The sequence below is a fragment of the Lytechinus variegatus genome, chromosome 3 (assembly GCF_018143015.1).
Source record: "Lytechinus variegatus isolate NC3 chromosome 3, Lvar_3.0, whole genome shotgun sequence".
Classification (NCBI taxonomy): Eukaryota; Metazoa; Echinodermata; class Echinoidea; order Temnopleuroida; family Toxopneustidae; genus Lytechinus; species Lytechinus variegatus.
The window spans coordinates 15,397,861-15,423,304 of NC_054742.1; the positions used below are offsets into that span (position 1 = coordinate 15,397,861).

The following is a 25,444-nucleotide window of genomic DNA, read 5'->3' on the forward strand; positions in this document are numbered from 1 at the left end:
ATTCCTAATGTATGACATGTCAGCACCATAAAAGTGCAAACATGAAAACAAAAGAAATACCATTATTAGGACTTCTGTGAGGTGATAGTTGGTTCTTTAATTCCATGTTTTATGATAGCCAAGTCATTTCTGTCAGAGCAATGTTCTTATTCCTTTTATATTCTTGCAGGATTGAATTTCAGAACAAGTTCTACAAGGGAGAGGGTTATGCCTTTATTCCGTTCAGTCTTGCCAATGTGGAAGCAGATGAATAGTATATTTTCTGGTTTATACTCCAATCTCATCTACTTAAGGATGTTACAGTTACACTTTAATCTAGTCTCTCATCAAATCAGCTAAAATTAATTTGATAATTTTTCAATGCTGTTTTTCACTTGTTTTAACCATGAATTATACATATTTATGGTGCAGTATATCATTTAATGATGGGAATGTCATATATCAACACTCACATGGTATATTTCATGTCGTTCACTCCATAAATATTCTATGTATCATTTCTTAACATGCTTGGTATTACTTCATACTTTTCTGCATGGAATTCAGTTTCAAGACTGATTAAAGCCAAGTGAAAGTAACTGGTGTAGTAATTGGCAAATCACTTTGAATTCTAAATATTTTTTTTTTTTATAGTAGATTTGTTACATTGTTTTGATTTTACAACAGATAAGATGAAATACAAGAGCAATAATCAAAAGACCTGTAAAAGAAGTGCCATATTGCATATTATCTTGAGAATATGTCACTATTAGTCAGTCCATTCCATGAGCAAATACGATTATTTGAAAAATGAAGAAAGTACTGTTGTCACATGACTGTGGATGCAAAACATAGGAAAGACACGGAGTAGAAATGTAGCTTAATTTCTAAAGATCTATTACAATTGTTAATGTATCATGTGTATATTATTTGAATCAGTTTTTGAGAGATAGGAATCAATTCACTATTTTTAGGAGAAAGACTAGGTGCTCCAAAATATTCCATATGTCTGCAGTCATTTAGAATTTGTGAAACATTTCAAATATTTTTTATTTGAAATACATGGTGATTTTTCTTTCATGAAATTGTTTTGAAATTAGCTGGAATTAATCTGAAAATATTGTAAAACTTGTAAATGATATGAATATAACTCAGCAAATTTTATATGATTAATTGAATTGTCTAATGAGGCAAACAAATGTTTATGTAGATTTATTTTCTCATTGCCATAGGTGATCGGATGTTGACATACATGTTACATATTATCTTTTTTGTTTTGATATTTTATATTAAATGCATCTCATATAATCAGGATTATTCAATTTTTTTCTTGTATCTCAATGCGACACATTCTCAATAGCCTTGACTTTGATCATGTGACATTTGTTCCTGTCTTCATTTTTTTACAGACAAGGGTTTGTAGTTTACATTTCGATGAGGTTTTAGTTCAGAATCATTTGATGATTATAACTTTGGTTGGGTTTGAGGTTAGGTTTATCGTTTGTTTTGATTTGCTAATAAGATTGTCTCAGAAGCAAATACCTTGGAATAGCTCAATGAAATGTTAAGTGTATACATCAAAGAAATCCAAATGAAGTTGTGTTTGTATTACAGAATAAATATACACTTCTATTGTAAGTTTCATGCAATTGTAGACTAGTACTGTTGAAAGAAATAATAGGCAATAATTGGAAGATGCATGGGCTTTTCTTTTTATTCTGAATTCAGGTAGAATTTTGTAATAAGAAATGGGAGTCATAGCAAAGTCTACCTAGCATAGTAGACACACTAATGTATGGATGTCTAATGTAGATTTGTTAAATTTGAATTGTCATTGATGATTAGAGAGAATAAATCTAATTGTGTTCTTATATTTACATTTAAATGGCAGTACACCTAGATCATAAAAAAAAAAGAGTATCACTTCAAAGGGAATAATTTTACTTTGCATGAAGAGAGTTCTAAGCAATTCATCATGTTTCCTATTTTTCAGAGATTTATAAACATTTACAATTCATTATATATTATTAGTTAGTACACAATATTACCAAACATTAGTTGCATATTTCCATGTATCAGGTGATAGAATCTAATGTATTCTGTCATCATCAGAGATGTGATGTTGATGTATCCGTCATTTTTTTTACTCTGAATTTGATATTATAGTAGATTTATTTGTTACTCACCATATATATTTTTGTTAAATTTTCTAATATATCTGTACCAGTACTATTAATAATTATTGTACACTGATTGTAGCTTGCCATTTCATATATGATAAGATTGACCAATGATCAAGAAATAATGAAAATTGTTCCTTCCATACTTGTATCCAGATTCTGTGATGTGATCGTATAACCATAGAACTCTGAAGAGATGGACAATCATTGCTTAGACAATGAAATCACTGACAGGTGACTCTTCTTGTCATCTGAATAACATTCTCTTCATACTTGTCTACTTTGGTCCTATGATCGTTACCATGAGAAGGAGTTTGTAATTGGAACTTCATATTTCACAGATTGTATGCGCAGTTGATAAATCACTTAAATCATGGAAAATCGATATGCAGTTCTTGTTTACCTTTGGTAGTCTTAGTTTTATGGTTTTATTTGGGAAAATGTCTGCAATTTTAATTTAATTTAAAATTCCATTTTCCCAAGTTTTTCCATAATATTCCAGATTACGTGGCACACAAACCAGAAACAGGATTTCATACCTGCTTCTTCTAGAAAAAGATTCTAATGAATCATTAAAAAAAGGGAATGTATTGAATTTACTGGTCAAATTTGACGTCACACATTCATAACGTGCAACATTCCTAACACTATTATTCATTTTTCTGTTTTTACTAAAACTAATTGTCAAATGTGTTTCAGACACATTCATGATCAGGGTGAAGTCCCCCTTGAAGCATAAAATTGTATATTTGTATTTTTCCAGATATTTAGAGCAGTATCTTAAAATCAGGATACATTATACATCATAATAATCAGCATCAACTTTTATTTATTTGCCTTAAAAAAAGGACGTGAAAGACTCCTAATTCTTCCAGGTAGAAAAATGATAAAATTCAGAGGTGATGCCATTCGTAATCAACAACCTTTAACAAGACTATATTCAGATAGCCAGGAATATCTTTATACATTCTACATAGATTTGTCCTAAAAGTTAGTTTATTCATTGGGAGTATAATTCTAGAAAAAAAAGTTATATTATGTTTTTGTGATATGAATTTGAGTTGCTTCTTTGTCAGATTAGTCAGTATATTGCAGTCAATGTCTTAAGTAAATAAATGTTCAATATATTGTGCCTTTTTAAATTTTATTTTTCAGTAAAGTCAAAGGTATTGTACTTGATTGCAATAAATAATTCTGAATTTAGATATCAATGTGCTTAATATGTACCGTACTTTTTGTGTGTAAATGGATAGAAAATAAGGAATCCAGAAATCTTGAAAACTTTAAATAAAATAAAGTGGTTAAGCAAATAAAGTTGTGGCTGTTTGAAAATAAATTACTTAAACTATGTACAGTACATCTTAAATAGCTAACTTGGACTCTGTTACACCGCATTTCCTAAGTAGTCTCGGGGCGCCCTGAGACCGCAAACATGCCCAGGTGGGTGTTTCATAAAGCTGTTCGTAAAGTTACGAATGACTTTATGCACGACTGGAACACGTTCTTAGGTCATAACTCATCTACACAGGGATATCACATAGCACAAGAAAGGATCACCAGTTGTGCATAAAGTCATTCGTATCTTACGAACAGCTTTATGAAACACCAGGACTGGTTCGCTTGATGCGCTACATGCAGAACGATTATCCAAAAACAACAAACACAGCGCACGCTTGGTGCCCTGCCAAACCTATTTCTATTAGCTTTGGTAATTTGGTGTTAACACATGTTGCGATTCCGGTGTAATGGGGGTCAAAAATTTAGGTCAACTTTTTGGAAACCAGTCTCGAGGCGTCCTACCCCGAGACTAGTCTCGGGTAGGAAATCCGGTGCAACAGAGTTCTTGGTCACTCAGGAGACTATTATGACAAGTGGTCTAGACAACTTCTCAATTTATGTGTTATTTCTGGAATGTATGATTTTCTCTTAAAGGTCAAGTCCACCTCAGAAAAATGTTGATTTGAATCAATAGAGAAAAATCAGACAAAAACAATGCTGAAAATTTCATCAAAATCGGATGTAAAATAAGAAAGTTATGACATTTCAAAGTTTCGCTTATTTTCAACAAAATAGTTATATGAACGAGCCAGTTATATCCAAATGAGAGTCGATGATGTCACTCACTATTTCTTTTGTTTTTTATTGTTTGAATTATACAATTTTTCAATTTTTACGAATTTGACGATTAGGACCTCCTTGCCTGAAGCACAAAATGTTAAAATAATGGAATTCCACGTGTTCAGGGAGGAATGAAACTTCATTTCACATGACAATGACCAGAAAATAACAGTATTTCATATAATACAAAAGAAATAGTGAGTGATGTCATCAACTCTCTCATTTGGATGCAACTGGCTCGTTCATATAACTATTTTGTTGAAAATAAGCGAAATTTTAAAATGCCATAACTTTCTTATTTTTCATCCGATTTTGATGAAATTTTCAGTGTTATGCTTGTTGAATTTTTCTTTTTTTATTTAAATCAAGTTTTTGTTGGGGTGGACTTGTCCTTTAAGCACACTTTCCCTCTGGGTTAGTAAAAAAAAAAAGCTGGTAGCATATTTTTACGTGTCCTAAAAAAACTATCCTTAGAACTTTTCCATTTTGTGTAAATGAGACCATCTTTGCCCAAACTCCACAATCTGTTAATCTGAAATGAACATAAATAAGTTCACAAACAATGGATGAACGAGTAAATTCTTTCCACTGATTTATTGATGCCAAATTCTAATAATTCATTATACAATGAAACAATAAAAAAAGAATGTTCATGTAGAACAAATCAAATAACTGTAGTTAACTTAACAAAAAAATGAATGTAATTTCCGTTTGATAAAAGTGTACATTAAAAGAGATGGGAAACCTATTGGTAGAGTTATGAGTGTCCAAATGTTAATTTCATTTTTTATTTCATTTATTTCCATTTCCAACAAATATAATATGTACATAGTACATCTTGATGAGCAATAAAACAAAACAAATTATATGTACAAAAAAACAATGATATAGTCAAGATTATCATACAGGTTGGGAATGGATGAGGCTGCTTTAATAGCACAGCTTGTAGGGTGCAGCCTCCTATTAACTATATTGTTATATTAGACAAAAAATATAAACACAAATATGACAAGATGACAACTTGAGCATAAAAATATATCTAGCAACATCATGGTATTCGGCTATGAAATGCAACCTTTGTCTAAAGAATATATTTTTCTTATACTGTAGCTTTTTAGTGAGTGATCATATGATTGATTTTTTTTCCAACAATAGATTATAAATACATGTAGAGAACAATGTCATGACATCATTACACTTTTGTGTTACAGGGCCAAGCTCACTCAAAGGTCACAAAATAATGATGAAATAGGAATAATAAATAGGGCCACATGAAATATATTCAGAGCACTAATACCATATGCCATACTTCAAGTTTTTGAGTAAAGGGCCATTGCAAAAAAGAATTGCAATCAAATGCAAAAAAAAAAACAACCCTTGACTTTCAGATGTTGACTTGCACTATCTTTTTTAAAAACCATATGTGGGTTGTTTTACAATAACGGTATACCTATCTGTCTTGCTAATCTAAAAAAAAGTTTTTATTTTTGTTTTTCCTCATTTCTTTTATGTGCCGTTGACAGTAAAATGTTTCTTTAATCTTGTAAGGCATGAGATAACCAACTTTTTTTTCATTTTACAAAAATGAATTTTATAATCAATTGCTTAGTTTTCAGAGGGCAGTTTTGGAAAGTAATTGATTTGACAACACTGGAACACGAAGTGACTGAAAAAATAAGTGGATGTTGGAGAAGTGATATATACAAAACATTATTAATGTATAACTACTTGTGTGTATAATTTACTACAAATATTGAATTCTTAGAGGACATCCATGATGAATAGTCACAAAAAATCATATGTAGCTGGTGGGGTTTTTAGTTATATAACAATCACATCTCAATAATCAATTCTGATTGGTAAAACAGTGCTCAGTGGAAAAAAAAATGAAAAAAGTGATTTTGGCCCTAAATTATCAGACATGGTCCAGTTTGAGAGGTAAATATGTACATTTCAAAACTTTTTTCTTTTCTCTCTTGTAGGTTGCTCGTACAGGGCTAAATATCATGTTACCATAGATGTTATATTAAGTACACATTTTCTTTTATTTTCTTTCTTTCTAGGACAAAATTATGAATATTTTTGTAATATTCTAACCAATATTCGATAAAAACCCATGCCATTGTCCAGATTAGGAAACCTGTTGTCAAAATCTTTATTGTTTAAGCATTTTATATAATTTGAGGTGTACGAAAAAATTCACATTATTGTTGCAATAGGGCTATAAACATTTGATTTTATATTAACTATAATTTTTTTTTTGAAAATTATGATGGATGACACTGCAATGCTTGTAAATGACCATGAATAAAAGCTGTTACAATCACAATATGAAATACATGTATATATCACAGCTAATCAATACAGAACATTAAAGCAATACGAAATAAATATTTACGCAGATAAGATATTTTCAACAAGTAGTTCCCAAACTGCTTGTATGCAAGTATTCATTATAGAAAAAAATATCTATATTTCTTTGTTTGCTGCACTGACCTTGCGATGGAAAATTATTTCACACACACAAAAAAAATTAAACATCAGCAGGTTACATTGGTACATTTGTTTGTACATATAATACTTGATGGAAAATTCATTTCAAAATGGAAAATAGATAAAAAATGCCCTATTTACAAACAAAAACATGAATATTTGTCTTATCAGCCCTTCAGACATTATTGCCATTTGAATAGATAGATGGCACCAATACCCTCCATATTGAAGCATTGTGACACGATGTGATGCGTCACAATGCAAAATGTGCATCATCCAAGGAAACATACAGCTTCGCCCAATTATTCTTCTCAGTCAAAATTGCTACTCAACATGATTTGATATCACAGATGGAGATCAATTGCAACTGCTGATATGTGAGCATTATAACAAGAGTGGTCAGGGCCCTGTCTTACAAAAAGTTATGATTGATCTGATCAACCTCATGTATATGGAAATCCAAGCATTTTTTTCTTCAAGAAATCTGCACAATATCCTGTTTAAACAAAGAGAAGTACTGTATTTTCAAGAAAACTATGAATGATGAATATACAGCATATCTAGGAAATATTTTAAAAGAACATGTATTTTAGAAATTGAGGATACTGGCTTTCTATAATTGTGGTCGAATGGATCATATAACTCTTTGGAAGATGGGGCCCAGTTGACAGATAGCACTATCTATAATGTCTGACAAGGGGGATAAGACACATACATACAGCTGTATTTACATAATAGTCCATCAGACATTTTTACATGATGATCATGTGACATCAATGATAGGGTCAGCTGACACAGACTTATCAGAGGGCTGCTGGTTGTAATTATGGTCCCCTGTTGCTTGGTGTATTGACAAGGTATTCTCATCATCCATCTAGTAGAAAAGAAAACATTTGCAATGAAATCAGTCAAAGAGTAAGATCAGGGATAATGTGAGAGTGAGAGTATGAGCATGTATATTAGAGGCAGACTTACAGTAAATTTCAGCCTGTATTGATGCTAATGTTGGCAAATTTTAAATGCGATTGTTAGTTTGTTAGAATAAACACCTAATCAGTATTGCAAAAATAACAGATATGAGAGGAATTTTTGAAGAAATCATTTTTTCAACCAACACTAGGCCGGGGGGGGGGGGGGGGGGCTAGGAGGCCCCCTCAATGTTTTGCACAATTTTTTAGCAGGGCCAAGAACTCTCATCGCAATGTTACATGTCTTTTTTTTTCCTCCACCAAATCTCTCTCGATCTTTTAGAAAAATTTGCAATGGCTAGGTATGCAGTTCCAAAAATACATACAATGACCCATAAAAAACAAGTGGAATGCCTCTGGCCGTCTCACCTGCATCACGCAGTTCAATATAGCAGCAGTGCTGACTTTGAAAACTACTCTAACTCGCACAAGATGTTCAGTGATACATGGTTACTCTTATGTCCACTTTTTATGAACTAGACCAATAAACTTACAGAGATATGATGGTTATTCAACAAAAAAACCCAACATGGCCAAAGTTCATTGGCCTTACATGACCTTTTACCTTGATCATGTGACTTGAAACTCGCACAGGATGTTCAACGATACTTAATTACTCTTATGTCCAAGATTCATGAATCAGATCCATAAACTTTCAAAGTTATGATGGTAATTCAACAGTTACACCCGATTCGGCCAAAGTTCATTGACCTTTGACCTTGGTCATGTGACCTGAAATGCGCACAGGATGTTCAGTGATACTTGATTACTCTAATGTCCAAGTTTAATGAACTAGACCAATAAATTTTCAAAGTTATGATGGTAATTCAACAGATACTCCCAAATCGGCCAAAGTTTATTGACCCTAAATGACCTTTGACCTTAATCATGAGACCTGAAACTTGCACAAAATGTTCCATGATGCTTGATTACTATTATGTCCATGTTTCAAGAATAAGATCCATAAACTTTCAAAGTTATGATGGGAATTCAACAGATATCCCCAATTCAGTCAAAGATCATTGACCCTAAATGACCTTTGACCTTGGTCATGTGACATGAAACTCTACTAGGATGTTCAGTAATTCTTGATTAACCTTATGGCCAAGTTTCATGAACTAGGTCCATATACTTTCTAAGTTATGATGTCATTTCAAAAACTTAACCTCAGGTTAAGATTTGATGTTGACGCCGCCGTCGGAAAAGCAGCGCCTATAGTCTCACTCTGCTTCGCAGGTGAGACAAAAACTGCTAAAAAAACATGACTTAGTGTACTCAATACAAATTGTATTTTCAGCCAAATTTCGTAAATATATGAAAATATTTGCTTTTACTGATTCAAATGGCTCACTTCAAATCGCTTACACATTTCATTGAAATTTCTTGGTTTAAAGGGGAATCCAACCCAAATAAAAACTTGTTTTTATAAGAAAAAGAAAAATCAGACAAGTTGATAGGTGAAGGTTTGAACAATATTGGACAAACAACAAGAAAGTTATGAATTTTTAAAAGTTGTAAATATTGGTGATCACTTTACCCATGGAGACTTCAAATTGGCCGCATATGTGATGTCATAGTGATGTAAGGCAAGGACTACTCTTCCATGGACTCCAATACATATTATGGCTAAAATGTCATTTTTCCCAAAAGTTTAATTTCAAATTATATTTTTCTTTCATGAGGACATAAAACAATATACTACCTGGGTTATATTTAGATTACTGCCCCGGGGGAATGGGTACTTAGGAGAAAACCACAAATCCCTGATAATAAAGTACATGGCCTATGGGAAAGTTGTCCTTGCCCCTTGTCATGATTTAATTACCCAGTTGCCAATTTGGAATCTACTTAGTGTTAGTGATTTCAATTTTAAAGTAGCTATAACTTTCTTACTGCTTGGCCGATTTCTTTCAAACTTTCACCATTCTGTTTAATTTATTTTTCTCCTTCCCAACACAACTGTTTAAGGCCAAGGCTGGATTCCCCTTTAATGCCATTTGTGATCGCATTAGTATCACTGACAAATTTTATTAAACAAGGCATAAGTGATGTTGCCCACTTGTGAAAATGACCAGAAATATCCCGATTTTCAAGGGCACACAACAGAATTGTATCAAAAGTTCATGGTGAAATAACTGGGATGGAATAATTTGTCAGAAAGAGGCACAAACCACCTACGCACCGCCTGCGTGCCACATCTAGGTCGGGTCTTTAACTTGTGCGCACCATTCCAGAGACTTTATATAGTACACAAAGAATGATTTGAGCCAGTTCATAAAATCAGAGGAAGGGGTTAAGCCGGTTCGTGAAAATGTGAAATATGCCCTTATTTTTGAAATACAAATGTTGATCTGAAATTTGGCAAATCAATATAATCAGAATATGCAACAAAAATAAATTTCGAAAATTTGACCAAAAACTAAGGTTGAGGCAGTTTGTAAAAATTACTGAAGAAATTATCATAATTACTTAAAGGCAATTTTCTTTAAATGACAGTATATCAGTATATGTTTATAAATAGAGTCCCAGGCAACGAGTGTGCCAATTTTTGGTGTGTTCGTGCGGTCAAAACACCAAGATATCAAGGGGGCAGCGAGGCCCCCTAGCCATATGATCTCTCAAAATACCCCGGCCTAGTTAGGTTTAAAGAGTGTATGTGGATGTTACCTTCTCATCTATTGACATGGTAGAAGAGGTCTCTAGCTTTACATTGCTTGCTGTGTCCAATTCACAATCTGCTTGTGTATCTCCTTTCTGTGTATCATCAACCTCATCATCTGAGGATGATTTCTCACTTCCATCTGTGCTTACTGGTGACTGTGAAAGGACAGTTTCTATTAATACATCTTGAGTATCCATACCATCTTTGACATCTTCAGATTTAGGTGATGATAAAGATTCTACAAGATCAGTCTGTTCGGATACAGGATTGTCTTGGTTGGAAATTTCAATGCTGGATTCTTGTTCCATGCCTTGTAGAGGCTCTACCTCAGGAGACAACATATCTGTGTCTGTTTCAACATCTACATGAATGTCTGTTTGTTGATCAGGCTTGGCGTTAGATAGATCTTCACTAAGATTGTCTTGGATGTTATCAAGGGCATCATCATCATCTTGCTCATCTTCAATGTTCTTCCCAGGCTTTCTTGGTTTGGCTGGTGAGGCACTGGCAGCAGCAGGGGTTTCAACATCGGGAGGAGCAAAAGAACCCATATAATGTGAGGCATCATAGACATGCTGCTGAAGCTGTTGCTCCAGAAACTGTGGCTGAAACTTCAGGAGTTGGTCTATCTGAGAGTCCAACTGAGATGGAAGGATCGGTGCTGGTGGGAGCATTGATTCTGGGAGGGGTATGACGGTTGGTGGAGGAGGGGGTTTAGGTCGGGGAGGGGGTGGAGGAGGCTCAGGTTCATAGGGTTTGTAAGGTTTGTGTTGGGGTAAACCCATATGCAAAATACAGCTTTCATCTGGAGACATGAGGGATGCAGGTTTGTCACAAACTCCCCTTCCTTTTGAGCACTCAGAGTATAGGACTTGTTTGGGGTCCATGAGGATATCTGATGTATCAAAGGAATTAAGAAATCAATAATTATGAGGAAAAGGGCAACATTGAAGTATAGATCCACAAAGTAAACAAAGATATATATACATTGTTACTTGAATCTCTATTAAAAATTTTCAGTCTGATGACTTCAAAACAGAGTACGGTAAACGAAAAAAAACAAAGATTTTGACTCACGCAACTATGACTATATAACATGAAGATTTCCCGAGTGCATCCCTCACCAACATTGAATCCACAAAAAAGTCTTTCAGGTGAACTTAAATTTACCACTTCAATCGACCTCAGACCTCACCAAGTGACTTCTACCATTATTGCAACACAATGTTACCCCTAGTGCATCCATGTTAAAAGTTTTATTGAAAAGGGAACATCAGTTCAAAAGTTATTTGTCACAAGAGTCTTGCAAGTAAACTTCAACACATGATCTAAAATAACTGTTGACCTCTATATCCCAAGTTTCGTTTCCATTGGACCAACAGTTGCCCAATTATGAGTCATAAGAGTAATGCACACAAATTATCATTTTAAATTTAATGACCTTTGACTTAACCATGTACAATCCGATGCCGTTATAACATTAAAATTCCCAAAATGCATCAATCACCAAAATTTTTTTGGAAAGGGAGCAATGGTTGCAAACTGATTTGTTATAACATCTTGAAAATAAAACTTGAACATTTGACCTCTCTATGTGACTTCTGACAGTAGTGTAACATGATGTTAGAAAGATTGCATGTAAACTATAGTGTATGTAAAAAAAAGTCCTGCACATACTCCACTAACAATGTGACCTCAAATGACCTTTGACCTCAAAATCTGACCTCCAACAACACCATAATATGCTGGTACCCCATTGCATCTACCACCCTAGTTTGGTTGCCATTAGACAATTCGTCACACGCACCACGAACCGTCCTCTCTGCGCACTTCGATGCGAAAGTTACTTTGGCAGAAAACGCATTTAAAGAAAAGTATTTTTTTTAAACCAGCAATAAGTGCACCTACAAGGAGAGCAAAATATTTACCAGTGTCCTCGTTAAAAAGTTCAGGTTCCAAAGTTTCATCCTGTATCTTTATATTTTCTTGAAGTTAATTATTTACGCCACAGTGGGCAACGTAACAGAGAGGACGGTTTGTGGAATAGATACAGTGCGCTTAACTTTCGCATCGAAGTGCGCAGAGAGGACGGTTCGTGGTGCGTGCAATGAATTTCATCAGCGATTTCAAAGGTAAGCGTGATAACACATTTGTGAAGGATGTCAATTTGATTTCTTAGTCTCCCCTTCACCTGCAGTTGGCGAGACAATAAAAGGTGGGAATTGATTTTCATCTCTGCAAAGTAGGAATCAATGACTTTATTCAATATGAAATTTAATGCTATGAACAATACTGCTTTTTCAATTGCAGTTATTCCTATGTAAAGGCAATGGCTACTTTTAGACTCATCTTAGTGAGTACCACAGTCAGACACCAAGAAAATTAAACATTTCAGGAGGCATAATGAATCAAAGACATTAGACGGGTAAGTAAATGTTTTGGCCATAAATAATGTAAAGTATTTAACCACAGATAAAAAAACATGGGGAAGGTTGGTCATCAGTAGTCATGATTTAGTCTAATCTTATTCACACCATATGGAATTCATGAACTCGACTACAAGAATATGAATTGTTAAAGGATACGATCCTTGCAATACTTTGCCAGAGGCAAGCTGAAGTTGTTGCACTGTTCGCCCTCATATGACTTGTAACAGCATTGGAGCATAAGGGGTACATTCTGTTTTCCTTGATAATCTGGTGTAGCCTGGATACGTCTCTGTTTCGACTTCTGGTAAAGCAAGGCTTCTTTTCCTCTTCTTCTTCTGAATCCTCTAGCAGCCTGGTACTCATGGAACTTTCGCTTCTGCTTGGGGTCTGTTATCACTCCGAAGTCTATTCCTATCACATAAAATGTACGGGCAAAGCTTATAAAAAACAAGGAAATAATGCCTTTGCCATTTGAAAACTACTATAACTCGCACAAGATGTTCAGTTATTTTGGTTACTCTTATTTCCATGTTTTATGAACTAGACCAATACACTTAGAGATAGGATTGTAATTCAACAAATACCCCCAATGTGGCCAAAATTCATTGACCTCACATGACCTTTGACCTTGATCATGTGACCTGAAACTTGCACAGGATATTCAGTGATACTTGACTACTTTTATGTCCAAGTTTCAAAAGTCAGATCAATAAACTTGCAAAGTTATGATGGTAATTCAACAGATACCCCCATTCTGGCCAAAATTCACCTTTGATCCTGGTCATGTGACCTAAAATGCGCACAGGATTTTCAGTGATACTTGATTACTCTAATGTCCAAGATTTATGAACTAGACCAACATACTTTCAAAGTTATGATGGTAATTCAACAAATACCCCTACTTCCGCCAAAGTTCATTGACCCTAAATGACCTTTGACCTTGATCATGTGAACTGAAACTTGCACAGGATGTTAAGTGATACTTGATTACTATTATGAATAAGATCCAAAAACTTAAGTTTTGATTGTAATTCAACAGATACCCCCAAATAAGCCAAAGTTCATTGACCCTAAATGACCTTTGACCTTGGTCATGTGACATGAAACTCATGCAAGATGTTTGGTGATACATGATTGACATTATGTTCAAGTTAAATGAATTTGGTCCACATATTTTCTAAGTTATGATGACATTTCAAAAACATAACCTCAGGTTAAGATTTCGATTTTGCTTCCCCCAACATGGTGTAAGTTCATTGACCCTAAATGACCTTGACCTTGGTCATGTGACACGAAAATCTACTGGATATTCAGTAATACTTGATTAACCTTATTGGCAAGTTTTATGAACTAGGTCCATATACTTTTTAAGTTATGATGTCATTTCAAAAACTTAACCTCAGGTTAAGATTTGATGTTGACGCCGCCGTCGCAAAAGCGGCGCCTATAGTCTCACTCTGCTATGCAGGTGAGACAAAAATTTCATTGACTGGATATATAAATTACTGTGACAATGAGTCATGGCTGCCATGACTTTGTGACCCACTGAATCAGATCAGATCATTCACTCACAATAATGTAAATGAAGTTTAATGTTGATCTGCCAAACCTTTTTAAAATGAGGAAGAGCCATCTTCATGTACACAATGACCTCTATATACTTTGACATCATTATACAAGCTCTGATAAGATCATCATTCACATAAGAATACCTGATCGAAGTTTGAAAATGAACGATTCTCAACTTATGAAAATGCGATAATTTCATTCATTATTTCACCTCTATGAACTTTGACGTGAATAGATGATTATCATTCCTTATGCATACATGAGCCAAGATTGAAATTCATCTGCCAAGCAATTTCCAAACTTTTTTGTTAGAATAAAAACAGGAGGACTGTAACCACGAAACTTTGTGGCCTGCTCAAGCAACCTCCTTCATTTGGCAGATAAAACAGTTGCTCAACAAGTGTTTTGATATGTTGCCATTTAACTCACTCAAATTCTGAACCGAAATTCTGACTCTAAGGATCTCAACAATGAATCACAACACTTAAATCAAATTACTACTCATATCAGATAACAAAATTATTACACATCAGATTATCAAATCAGATTACTTGAAATGAATATTTAGAAAATTGGAAATAGAAATTTACAAAAAATGTGCCATTAATTTGAATCGCAAGCTTACCGAACGCTTCCCTCTCTTGTCGGAGAGCTACCAGGTAGCTCCGTCTCTTTTCTTTCATGACATGCTGTAACCTCTTAAACTGATTTATGTATAATGATTGTAGACGGATTAGTTTATCTCTTGTGATAAGAGCAGTTTCTTCTGCAGTATACACCCCAGCAAACCTATATATCAAACAACGAAAGATTATATTATGATGATTTTAATTCTTAGAAGCAGGAGGGCGTATTGCACACAGCAAAGAAATCCACTTTATGGGGCCGATATCTCTGATATCATATTCTGTGCAATCCAATAGTTCCAATAATGTTTGAGTGCATCCTGGGGAGCGTTTCATCAATATTTTCATCCGACAAGTTGTCAGATCTGACATCTTTCCTTGATTCTGATTGGCTGAGAGGCACTGTTCCTATGGTAACTGTCGGATAAAGTGGTACTTGTCGGATAAAATGTCTGACAAGTCCTTTCATGAAACGCCCCCCCAGATGTGGTCATGTGAGGTTAGAATATGTACCTGTAACTAATCAGTAAAAACACATGTATGAACTCTTTTTAAATACATTTTAGTATACTTTTCTCTGCAATTCTAGGAAGGATGAGGAATATGACAAGGTTGGTTGCCATGACAAACCCTAGGGTTTCTATAAGTACCACCAAACTCCAATTACTTATCCTTATATTACTCATTTAAAATTTTCACTAATATATTTCTTTTGTCTTTTGGTACACTTTCTTACCTATCATTATTTTGTACATATACTTGTTATTTCTCTGTTTTTATACTCTGCATCAAGTTTCATTGGAATGAATATTGATTACAACCAAATTAAAATGATTTTTAATACACATGTGATATTGCTTTCATCCATTTCCGCAATCCAAGGCTTCGCATATTTAAAAAACAAGTGGAATGCCTCTGGCCGTCTCACCTGCATCACGCGGTTCAATACAGCAGCAGTGCTGACTTTGAATACTACTCTAACTCGCACAAGATGTTCAGTGACACATGGTTACTCTTATGTCCACTTTTTATGAACTAGACCAATAAACTTACAGAGATATGATGGTTATTCAACAAAAAACCCCAACATGGCCAAAGTTCATTGACCTTACATGACCTTCGACCTTGATCATGTGACCTGAAACTCGAACAGGATATTCAGTGATACTTGATTACTCTTATGTACAAGTTTCATGAATCAGATCCATAAACTTTCAAAGTTATGATTGTAATTCAACAGATACACCCAATTCGGCCAAAGTTCATTGACCTTTGACCTTGGTCATGTGACCTGAAACGCGCACAGGATGTTCAGTGATACTTGATTACTCTAATGTCCAAGTTTAATGAACTAGACCAATAAACTTTCAAAGTTATGATGGTAATTCAACAGATACCCCCGATTCGGCAAAAGTTCATTGACCCTAAATGACCTTTGACCTTAATCATGAGACCTGAAACTTGCACAAAATTTTTAGTGATGCTTGATTACTATTGTGTCCAAGTTTCATGAATCAGATCCATAAACTTTCAAAGTTATGATGGGAATTCAACAGATATCCCCAATTCGGCCAAAGTTCCTTGACCCTAAATGACCTTTGACCTTGGTCATGTAACGTGAAACTCATGTAGGATGTTCAGTGATACTTGATTAACCTAATGTCCAAGTTTCATGAACTAGGTCCATATATTTTCTAAGTTATGATGACATTTCAAAAACTTAACCTCAGGTTAAGATTTCGAAGTTGATTCCTCCAACATGGTCTAAGTTCATTGACCCTAAATGACCTTTGACCTTGGTCATGTGACATGAAACTCTAATAGGATGTTCAGTAATACTTGATTAACCTTATGGCCAAGTTTTATTAACTAGGTCCATATACTTTCTAAGTTATGACGTCATTTCAAAAACTTAACCTCAGGTTAAGATTTGATGTTGACGCCGCCGCCGCCGCCGCCACCGCCGCCGCCGCCGCCGTCGGAAAAGCGGCGCCTATAGTCTCACTTTGCTTCGCAGGTGAGACAAAAAATTGAGGAAATTTGCTACAACGAAGGTGGGCAGACTACAGATGAACATCATTTGGATCCCTCACCTTTACTTTTGGTTGCAGAGACAAAAACAGGAAAGAAACAGATGAAATAAAAAGAAACTAAAAATATGTGACACTTGCCACTTTGTGCTTTTTTATTTGATCTACACACAATGTCAGCATACAGTAGTCAGTCAACTACAATAATTCTGGCCAAACCTAAGTCATTGGTCAGCTGTTCGCTCCGCTTTCACTTTGTAGCAGATCTATAGTCAGGTATCTCTTCTCAAACACACATTATAAGGGGTTTCATCAATGCCTGGAAAATCACTTACCCACTGACTGATGGTACTTCCAAAATATGATAAGACCATTTCAAATGTTTTGACAAAGTAGTTGTTAAAATCTGACTTCCCTTCATGAAATGCCATTTCCAATTTGTTTTTAAGAACTGAGAATAATTTGCCAATGGTTATGCCACCAACTTTGCTCTTTATCGATATCACAGAGAGAATTAACCCAATCAATGAGCTGATCACTAAGAGAATTGATACCATGTGAAATTCAATTTTCTCGCCAAGCATTCAAGCCATTGACTTTGCCTGACTAATTATGTTGCAAAATATTGGTAGCGGGGCTCATGGTTTACCAACACCGCATATTCATCCAGAATTATTGTACTTGGCTACTGTTTGCTGGATTAGTGTGTATCTGTGTGTACATAAAAAAAAAAAGTCCATCAGAAACTGGCTTGCAATTTAACCCTATCTAGTCCGGGTTACTTTGGGAGTTCATATGGCCAGGGGGAGGAGGGGCGAAAATTGGCAAGTAGGTTGTCTGGGACATAATCTACAAAATTGTATAGTAATTTATTTCATGTAAATTTCTATGAAGTGATTATGCTAATTTATATGTAATTAGTATGTGAAATCATACTTTTCCCTGTAATTTCCTAAATAAAGCTCCAAATGTTCTAATTTTTGTTTTGGAAACTCTTTGTGGTGTTCTTAGCAAGTGTACATGAAAAAAATGCATTATCAGACCAATTTCTTATGTATTGTATTGTTTTTTGCAATTTCTTATGTATTTCTTTTTTTCTTACCTTTTGTTTTTTATTGTTTTTTCAATGAAATTTGTTGGGGACTCTTCTGAGATCATAAACAGCATAAAATAAATACATTTGGACCAGCAAAACTAAAAATAATCATACATTTATGATTTTTGGTTAAAAAAAAATTTGCATTGACTTCGTACATGAAATCATGTTTTGAGCAATTTTTGGTCTGACATGCACTTACATAATGTTGCGTAATTTCGGAACCGCATACCCGGGTGGCGCAAAACTGGTCAAAAGTTGCACAAGAATTGAAAGTAAAAAGTCAGCGAGCGATGCGGCCAAAAAATTTCGCGCGGCGAAAATATTGCGCGAATCGTTGAGGGCCTATTCGGCCTGGATAGGGTTAAGTCACTGAAAGTTGGTTTTCATGCAAAATCAAGAGAACAAATATATACCTTAAAACCTGGATCAGTCACTATAATTTTGTTAATAATAAGTTAATTTCAAGCCATGCCTTTGAAGTACTTACTTGAGAGCATCTTCCTGTTCACTATCTACACTTTCAGCATCACTGTCTGTAGTTCCTCTCCATCCTTGATCTAACAGTAAAGGATCACCTTCACTTTCACTCTCACTCCCATAATCTGAAATCAGAAGCATGCAGGGTTATTAAATACTTTAAACTGACAATAAATTTTGTTGTCATCATTTCTAGTCAAAATTCAAAACTACACCCACCTGCGCCTTTTTGCTAATGCAATCTTACATCTACTACCACTGTTGATTATTTCTCCAAGATTACAAAACCTCTCTACCAACTCAAATCTCTCAAGTCCCAACATCCCTTTTTCCTGCTCCATTACTAGTCTATTCCATGAAAACAACCTGACACAATCAAAACATTAGAGAAAAAGTGAATGTACACTGAAGAAGACGGGTATTTATTTGTATAGAATATGATATGACACGCAGTCGCACACACAACACATTCTGCAATACACAGCAACATTCCATAGATCTATACTTTTTATCCCACAATGAAGGATCAACAAATGTGCATGATAACATTCAATACTATTTCGCCCGCTGCACATTCGGCCCATTGGTTCAAATTTGTAACTTCTAAAGGTGCATTTGTACTTTCGTATAAAGGGTAAAAATTTGTCTTGATTCTGCATTGTTTGCAATACATGTAGTTGGCAGCTTTGCTAGTATGTCTTAAATATTTGGTAACATAATCTGCACCATCTACAATCATCACATGAATCATTAGATTTACCTAAAATCTTGGTTGCAAGAGAAGCAGGAACCTCAGGTACAGATCTAACAGAAGTTGGTCTGTAATAGTCTAGATCATCTAGAGTATCTTTGACAGCATCAGTGGGTTTTGCTTTTAAGGCAGCCTTGTGTCTCATTTGTGATGCCTTCCGAGCATGTGCTGGGCAATATCTAAATCAAATGAATAAAACACATTGCACAATAGCAGAATAGTGTATGCATTAAACCATTATTTCTTTTAAATACAACTTCCTTGTACAATGTATCAGCTCAAAACTTTAACAAGCTCAAATGGTTGGTTAAAATGTCACTACTGTTCAAGACATTCAATACATACCCTTCTTTGCGATCAGCCTTGGGGGCAGGCTTATGGCATTTCTGACCAGTCTTGGTAGATACAAAGTTACATTGCTTGAATGGTGCAGATCTGTCTTCTAGAATATGGTTCAAACAGTATTCATAGCTCTCATAACGGTCTTGCATGCAGATACGATGAGGGTAGTTGCAAAACAAGCTCTCAGATCTGCCTGCCTTGCGACTTGAGTGACCACTTTTAGAACGATGCATGGTTCTGAAAAAAATAATTTGAAAACTAGCACATAAATGATGTGGAGCTCGTCCGGCATCTCGCAACACAATTTAACACAATTTTAATTTCAACCCAGTTGACACTGTAGTGAATCATATTGGTGACATAAATTGAGGATATAGAATTGAAATTGATGAAGAAATGACATAGAAGCATTTTTTGTGATCGATGAATAAATTTCATTTGAATTAAGTTTTATTATCTAGTCAAAGTTTCTTAACTCTGTGTAGAACCTTGGTGAACCTAATGTAGCTCTCAGATGGAACAAAAATAACCAAAATCAATCAACAAATAAGTATGCAATTTTTGTGAGTTTTGAAAATATATGAATAAATAGCAGATTCAATGAGTTTCATAATTCTATATTTAAATTTTGTATCACCACCTCGAGCTATCATATAAAGCAAACAAAACTGCAATTGATCAACTTATGAAGAAGAAAAAACATTTTTTGTGATCTATGAATAAATTTTGCATAAACTAGAATGAATAATTTTCCAGACAAAATTTCAAAATTTTGTGTACAAGTTTGGTGAACCCCATGCAGCTCTACCAGATGGAAGAAAAAAATCAAAATCTGTCAACAAATAAAGAAAAAGAGGAATTTTCTGTAATTTATGAATACATTTTGCATAAATTAGCATAATTTTCTACTGAAAATTTTCAAAATTCTGTGTAGAAGTTTGGTGGGCCTCATGAAGTTCTACCGGATGGAAGAAAAAATATCAAAATCTGTCAACAAATAAAGAAGAGGAATTTTCTGTGATTTATGAATAAATTTTGCATAATTAGCATAAGTAATTGTCTACTGAAAATTTCGAAAAATCTGTGTCGAAGTTTGGTGAATCTCATAAAGTTCAACAAGATGGAAGAAGTAAAAATCGGTCAACAATTAAAGAAGAAAAAGCATTTTATGTGAAATTATAAAAATATGAATAAATTAGCATAAAATTGTTCTGGTCAAAATTCTGTGTAGAAGATTGGTGAACCTCATGAAGCTCTACCAGATGGAAGCAAAAACTTCAAAATCGGTCAACAAATAAAGAAGCCTTTTATGTGAATTTTTAAATATATGCATAAATTTTGCATAAATTAGCATAAAAATTGTTCTGGTCAAAATTTCAAAATTCAGTGTAGAAGTTTGGTGTACCTCATGAAGCTCTACCAGATGGAAGCAAAAAATCAAAATCGGTCAACAACTAAAGTAGCATTTTTTGTAAATTTTGAAAAATGCACATAAATTAGCATATTTAATGAATTTCAAAATTCTGTGTAGCAGTTTTGAATGCCCCACCTAGTGCTATCATATGAAGCAAACAGAATTGAAATCGGACTTGAAATGGCGAAGTAATAGCATTTTGAAATTGTGAACGGACGACAGACGACGGACACCACACCACAAGCTCACCTTGCCCTTTGGGCCGGATGAGCTAAAAATTATAATTTCAATTCGTCTGTCAGACGAATTAGGTGATTGGTCTCTGATTCTTATGATCATGTACAAAATCATGATCACCATGCGTAAACAAATCAATCAATAAGGATCGTCATAATGAAAACTGAACTTTAATTACAGAAAGAACATGTTGAATACTATTGAAAAAATTAATAGAAAAGTTCTGTGAACAGGTACAGGTAATACACAAGATACATGTTATGAAAAATAAGTGATTTTAACCTGTTGTATTTTGAAATATTTCAAGTTACTAGTATATACCTTGTTATGGTGATAACAGATCATATGGGAGATTGTAAAAAAAGAAAAAAATACTCGTACAACCTGGGGCTCGAATCTCAAAACATAACAAGAGAAAGATTAGTAGACAGACTTAAAGTCTGCCTACAGATCTGGTGAAAGTTCAGAATAAGAAAATTATATTTGAATATCATCCAGCATCAAGAGGAAAGACTTGTGTAATGCAAATAATTCTACAAGCAGACTGATCACAAATGGTCAGCAAAATGATAGAAATTAAATCTGAGATGTTACCAACTTCTATTCTGATTTATTTACGTTTCCAACATTGTCGAGAAAATACATCTTTAATATTCCTCTTTCTGACTTCCGAATACACGGTAACTGGAGACTGTATTCAGTCTCATACTTCTGAGACCATTTCTTGGACTTCTTTTGTTGATTTTCCGCCATTTCATGTCGATATCAACCCATAATACGCCAAAATCTCGCACCGATAATCCACCGCACAACTCGACAAATCCAGCGGCCGTGCCAGCGCACATGCCTCGCGAAGCTAGCCAGGCCTACCAGCCTGGTGCACAGTGGATTCCCGTCGGGCATATCACATGCACCAGCTTTTCGCTGCTCCTTATTTTGTCTGCCTTTCACACAGAATTTAGTAGCAGCGAACGTAATGGAGTAACTACATGCTAAAGTTAGCAGACGATACATGAACTTTCAATACAATTTGATCAATGCAAAAAAAAATGTAATTTCGGGAGGATAAGGATGGTAATCGTAAGGGCGGGAGTTGGGATGAATTTTCGGGAGCCTCCCGATGAAATCGGGAGGGTTGGCATCTCTGCGTCATGAGGAGGTGATCACGAAGAAAATCAGCATGTTTATTGAGATCAATATGATCATCATGATGAAAACTGAACTTCTCTTACGAAAAGAACGTGTTGAATACTCTTGAAAAAGAGGGAAATGAGAAAGTAGTGTGAAAAAGTGTGGGTCATCCACATATTGTACATGTACATATTGTACATTAAAGGGGAAGTTCACCCTGAAGAAAACTTTGTTGTGAAAATAGCAGAAAAAATAGTAAAAAATATTGGTGAAGGTTTGAGGAAAATCCGTTAAAGAGTAAGAAAGTTATTAGAGTTCATAATTTTGGATTTGTGACGTCATAAACAAGCAGCTGCCCCATGTGTTATGTAATATAAAATGCATGAATTTCAAATTTTGTATGGCTCCTGACGACTTAATTTTGTTTTCTATTCATGATCGGGTGTGAAATGATTTGTCTATTGATATACATTAGGTACAGTGAAAACCATTTTCAATTTTCTGAGAAAATGAAATTTCATTGATTTTTTTACCATTCGCTATGTAGGAATGCTGCTCGCATATGACGTCACAAATCAAATAATTGAAATTCTAATAATTTTTTGATTATTTAATGAATTTTTCTCAAACCTTCGGTTACATTTTGATTATTTTTTCTGCTATTTTTACAATAAAATTTTTGTCAGGGTGAACTTCCCCTTTAAGAGATTTTAATCTCTTTTATTGTCCAATGTTTTATTTTATATACATTGTAATGGTCATAAAGGACCATTTGTGGAATTTTGAAAAGAAAAAAAAGAATTTTTTTTTTCATGTTCACCCCTGGGTTCAAACCCTGGACCCTAAGGACGCAAGTCTGATGCCTTCCCAATTGAGCTACACTGTTTCCCATAGACTTTACACATAAGCGAATTGAGAGGATCTCAAATCCAATTTTACATGTGAAATATGGGCATGATCCTGGCATCTCATCGGAAAATGGAGACCACACTCACGAAAGCTTACCATCTCAGCTACAACATACTCAAAGCTCAGAGAAAACCGACAAGAAAAAGTGGAGATATGGCTCATGAAATAGACAGAGCTACCAAGTCTCACGCATTATGCGCAAGACTCAAGCATTCTAGACACTTGTTCATCCCCTCAAATCTCTGTCTCACGCAACTATCACAGCCTTTCCCCATATACATTGTACACAATGTCTGTGATCTCACTCAGATTCACAGAAAATCTCACGCATAGCTGGTCTTTGAACTTGGCATCTCTGAATAGAGGAATGTAGAATTCAGTTTTGAGAAAAAGTTATTTCCCATAGAGATTGCACACAAAATGAGTGAAAATGATATACCCCTATAAATTGACATTTTTAGGGATGATCCATTCCTTAAAATGACAACATAACAATCACATTAGATAGAATATGTCCTCAGCTACAACATATCAAAAACCAAGCGAAAATTGACCAATATTTATTTTAGAATTTCAGTTCAGTGGTTGAAGCGGGACATTTTTAGCACTTTTTAATCAAGCACCGCTCATGATTTTGCCGCCCTCTATCACGTACGTGCAAAGCGCCAACTTAATGTGTTCCGCCATCTTGCTCGTTGGTTGCCGATAAAATGCGCATTTTCAGATTTTTTTACGCTCAGTCATTATCCATGACTGAAACATTGACCAATCAAAAACTAAGAGTCTTTAAGAAATATGAATATTCATATACGAAAGTATAAACATAGATAATTCAGTTTTATGTTAAATTTAAACACAATTCTTCAAAATTGGGTTAGTTTTATGTCTGCAAAATGACCCTTAAAACCAAAGTTTTTTTTCGAAAAAATAAGAGTTTTCCCAAGTTGTCATGGTAACATGGTCTGAATTAAAAAAGCTTAGCAAACACTTTATTTCAGTGATCGAGGATGTATTTGTTTACGGTATACGTCTACAAAAGTTATAACATTTTTTTCAAGACCATGGATGAACTTTCAAAAAGAGATATTTTAGGCAAGTTTTTATGATTTCCGGCAATTTTCTGACACAGGCATTTTGAAGACGTAATATTTACAGAATTAGAAGAAGACATCATGGATTTTCCTAATTATCACGACGGATATGCAACTTGTAAATAAAGCAAACAAAGTATATGATTCATTTTCGATAATGCAAAAAGAGACATTCAAGTCTCTGATTGAGAGCCGCAGATTTAACATTCGCACGGCGCAATGGTAACGTTTTTGCCGAATTCGTCGGGGCAAAACACCAAGCAAGCCGTCCCACTCACCAGTCCCGAACCCTGCGCTGTATGTTTGATGATATATCTGGTGCCATTTCGTGCTTATAAATTTGTTTTTTCTACAATGCCACTATCTCATAAAAATTATTGTCATGATAACATTGGAAATATTATCGTTTAATGGCCCAAAGGATCGACTGTAATAAAATACACTTTGAAATATTGTCAGAGAGTGATTAGTTAGGTGATGTTTATGGTCAGAATTTAGTCATGGCTTCGGGTGAACTTACGCGAATGCGGTCACTTGCTCACGGGGCGAGTCGGCCTGGCCCTTTGGTGGAAGGCCGTTACGTGCAGTGCAGCAAGAGCAGACTTGGGGAGTTAAGTAAAAAAAAATTGAAATAAGTAATCTGCAAATATTTTTTTGTCTTACTCTTATCCCTTTATTAGATAAGAAATTAAAATTCTAAGTTTAAATCCTATTTTCGACAGTGGCATATAACAAAGAGTGGTGCTTTATAATTATGGGGGGGGGGTCTTGCATGCCCCTAATTCAGAAAAAAAGAGGAAAAGGAAAGAGAATCTTGCGAAATTGTTCAATTGGATTTTTGTAACAAAAACATCAAAATTATGCTCATGTCGGTTGCAACTTACTAAATACTTTTTAAATTTTGCCTGATTGATATGCCATATCGTATATAACCCTCAA

At 34.7% G+C, this 25,444-nt stretch overlaps 2 protein-coding genes across 5 annotated transcripts in view; one reads left to right on the top strand and one right to left on the bottom strand.

Moving 5' to 3' along the window:
* Nucleotides 1–3,363, top strand: part of LOC121410313 (V-type proton ATPase 116 kDa subunit a1-like) — a 38,762-nt gene extending 35,399 nt beyond the window's left edge. For all 3 annotated transcript variants that reach the window (XM_041602317.1, XM_041602316.1, XM_041602315.1), the window contains exon 21: nucleotides 170–3,363. In XM_041602317.1, the coding sequence (XP_041458251.1) occupies nucleotides 170–254 (85 nt within the window). In that variant the 3' untranslated portion in view covers nucleotides 255–3,363. The remainder of the gene's footprint in view (nucleotides 1–169) is intronic.
* Nucleotides 3,364–4,852: 1,489 nt separating this feature from the next.
* The window catches only part of LOC121410317 (KAT8 regulatory NSL complex subunit 2-like), a 36,300-nt gene continuing 15,708 nt past the window's right edge, over nucleotides 4,853–25,444 (bottom strand). For both annotated transcript variants that reach the window (XM_041602325.1, XM_041602326.1), the window contains exons 2-8: nucleotides 19,727–19,960; nucleotides 19,391–19,560; nucleotides 18,641–18,755; nucleotides 15,024–15,187; nucleotides 12,986–13,240; nucleotides 10,406–11,295; nucleotides 4,853–7,644 (exon numbers count right to left, since the gene is read on the bottom strand). In XM_041602325.1, the coding sequence (XP_041458259.1) occupies nucleotides 7,534–7,644; nucleotides 10,406–11,295; nucleotides 12,986–13,240; nucleotides 15,024–15,187; nucleotides 18,641–18,755; nucleotides 19,391–19,560; nucleotides 19,727–19,960 (1,939 nt within the window). In that variant the 3' untranslated portion in view covers nucleotides 4,853–7,533. The remainder of the gene's footprint in view (nucleotides 7,645–10,405; nucleotides 11,296–12,985; nucleotides 13,241–15,023; nucleotides 15,188–18,640; nucleotides 18,756–19,390; nucleotides 19,561–19,726; nucleotides 19,961–25,444) is intronic.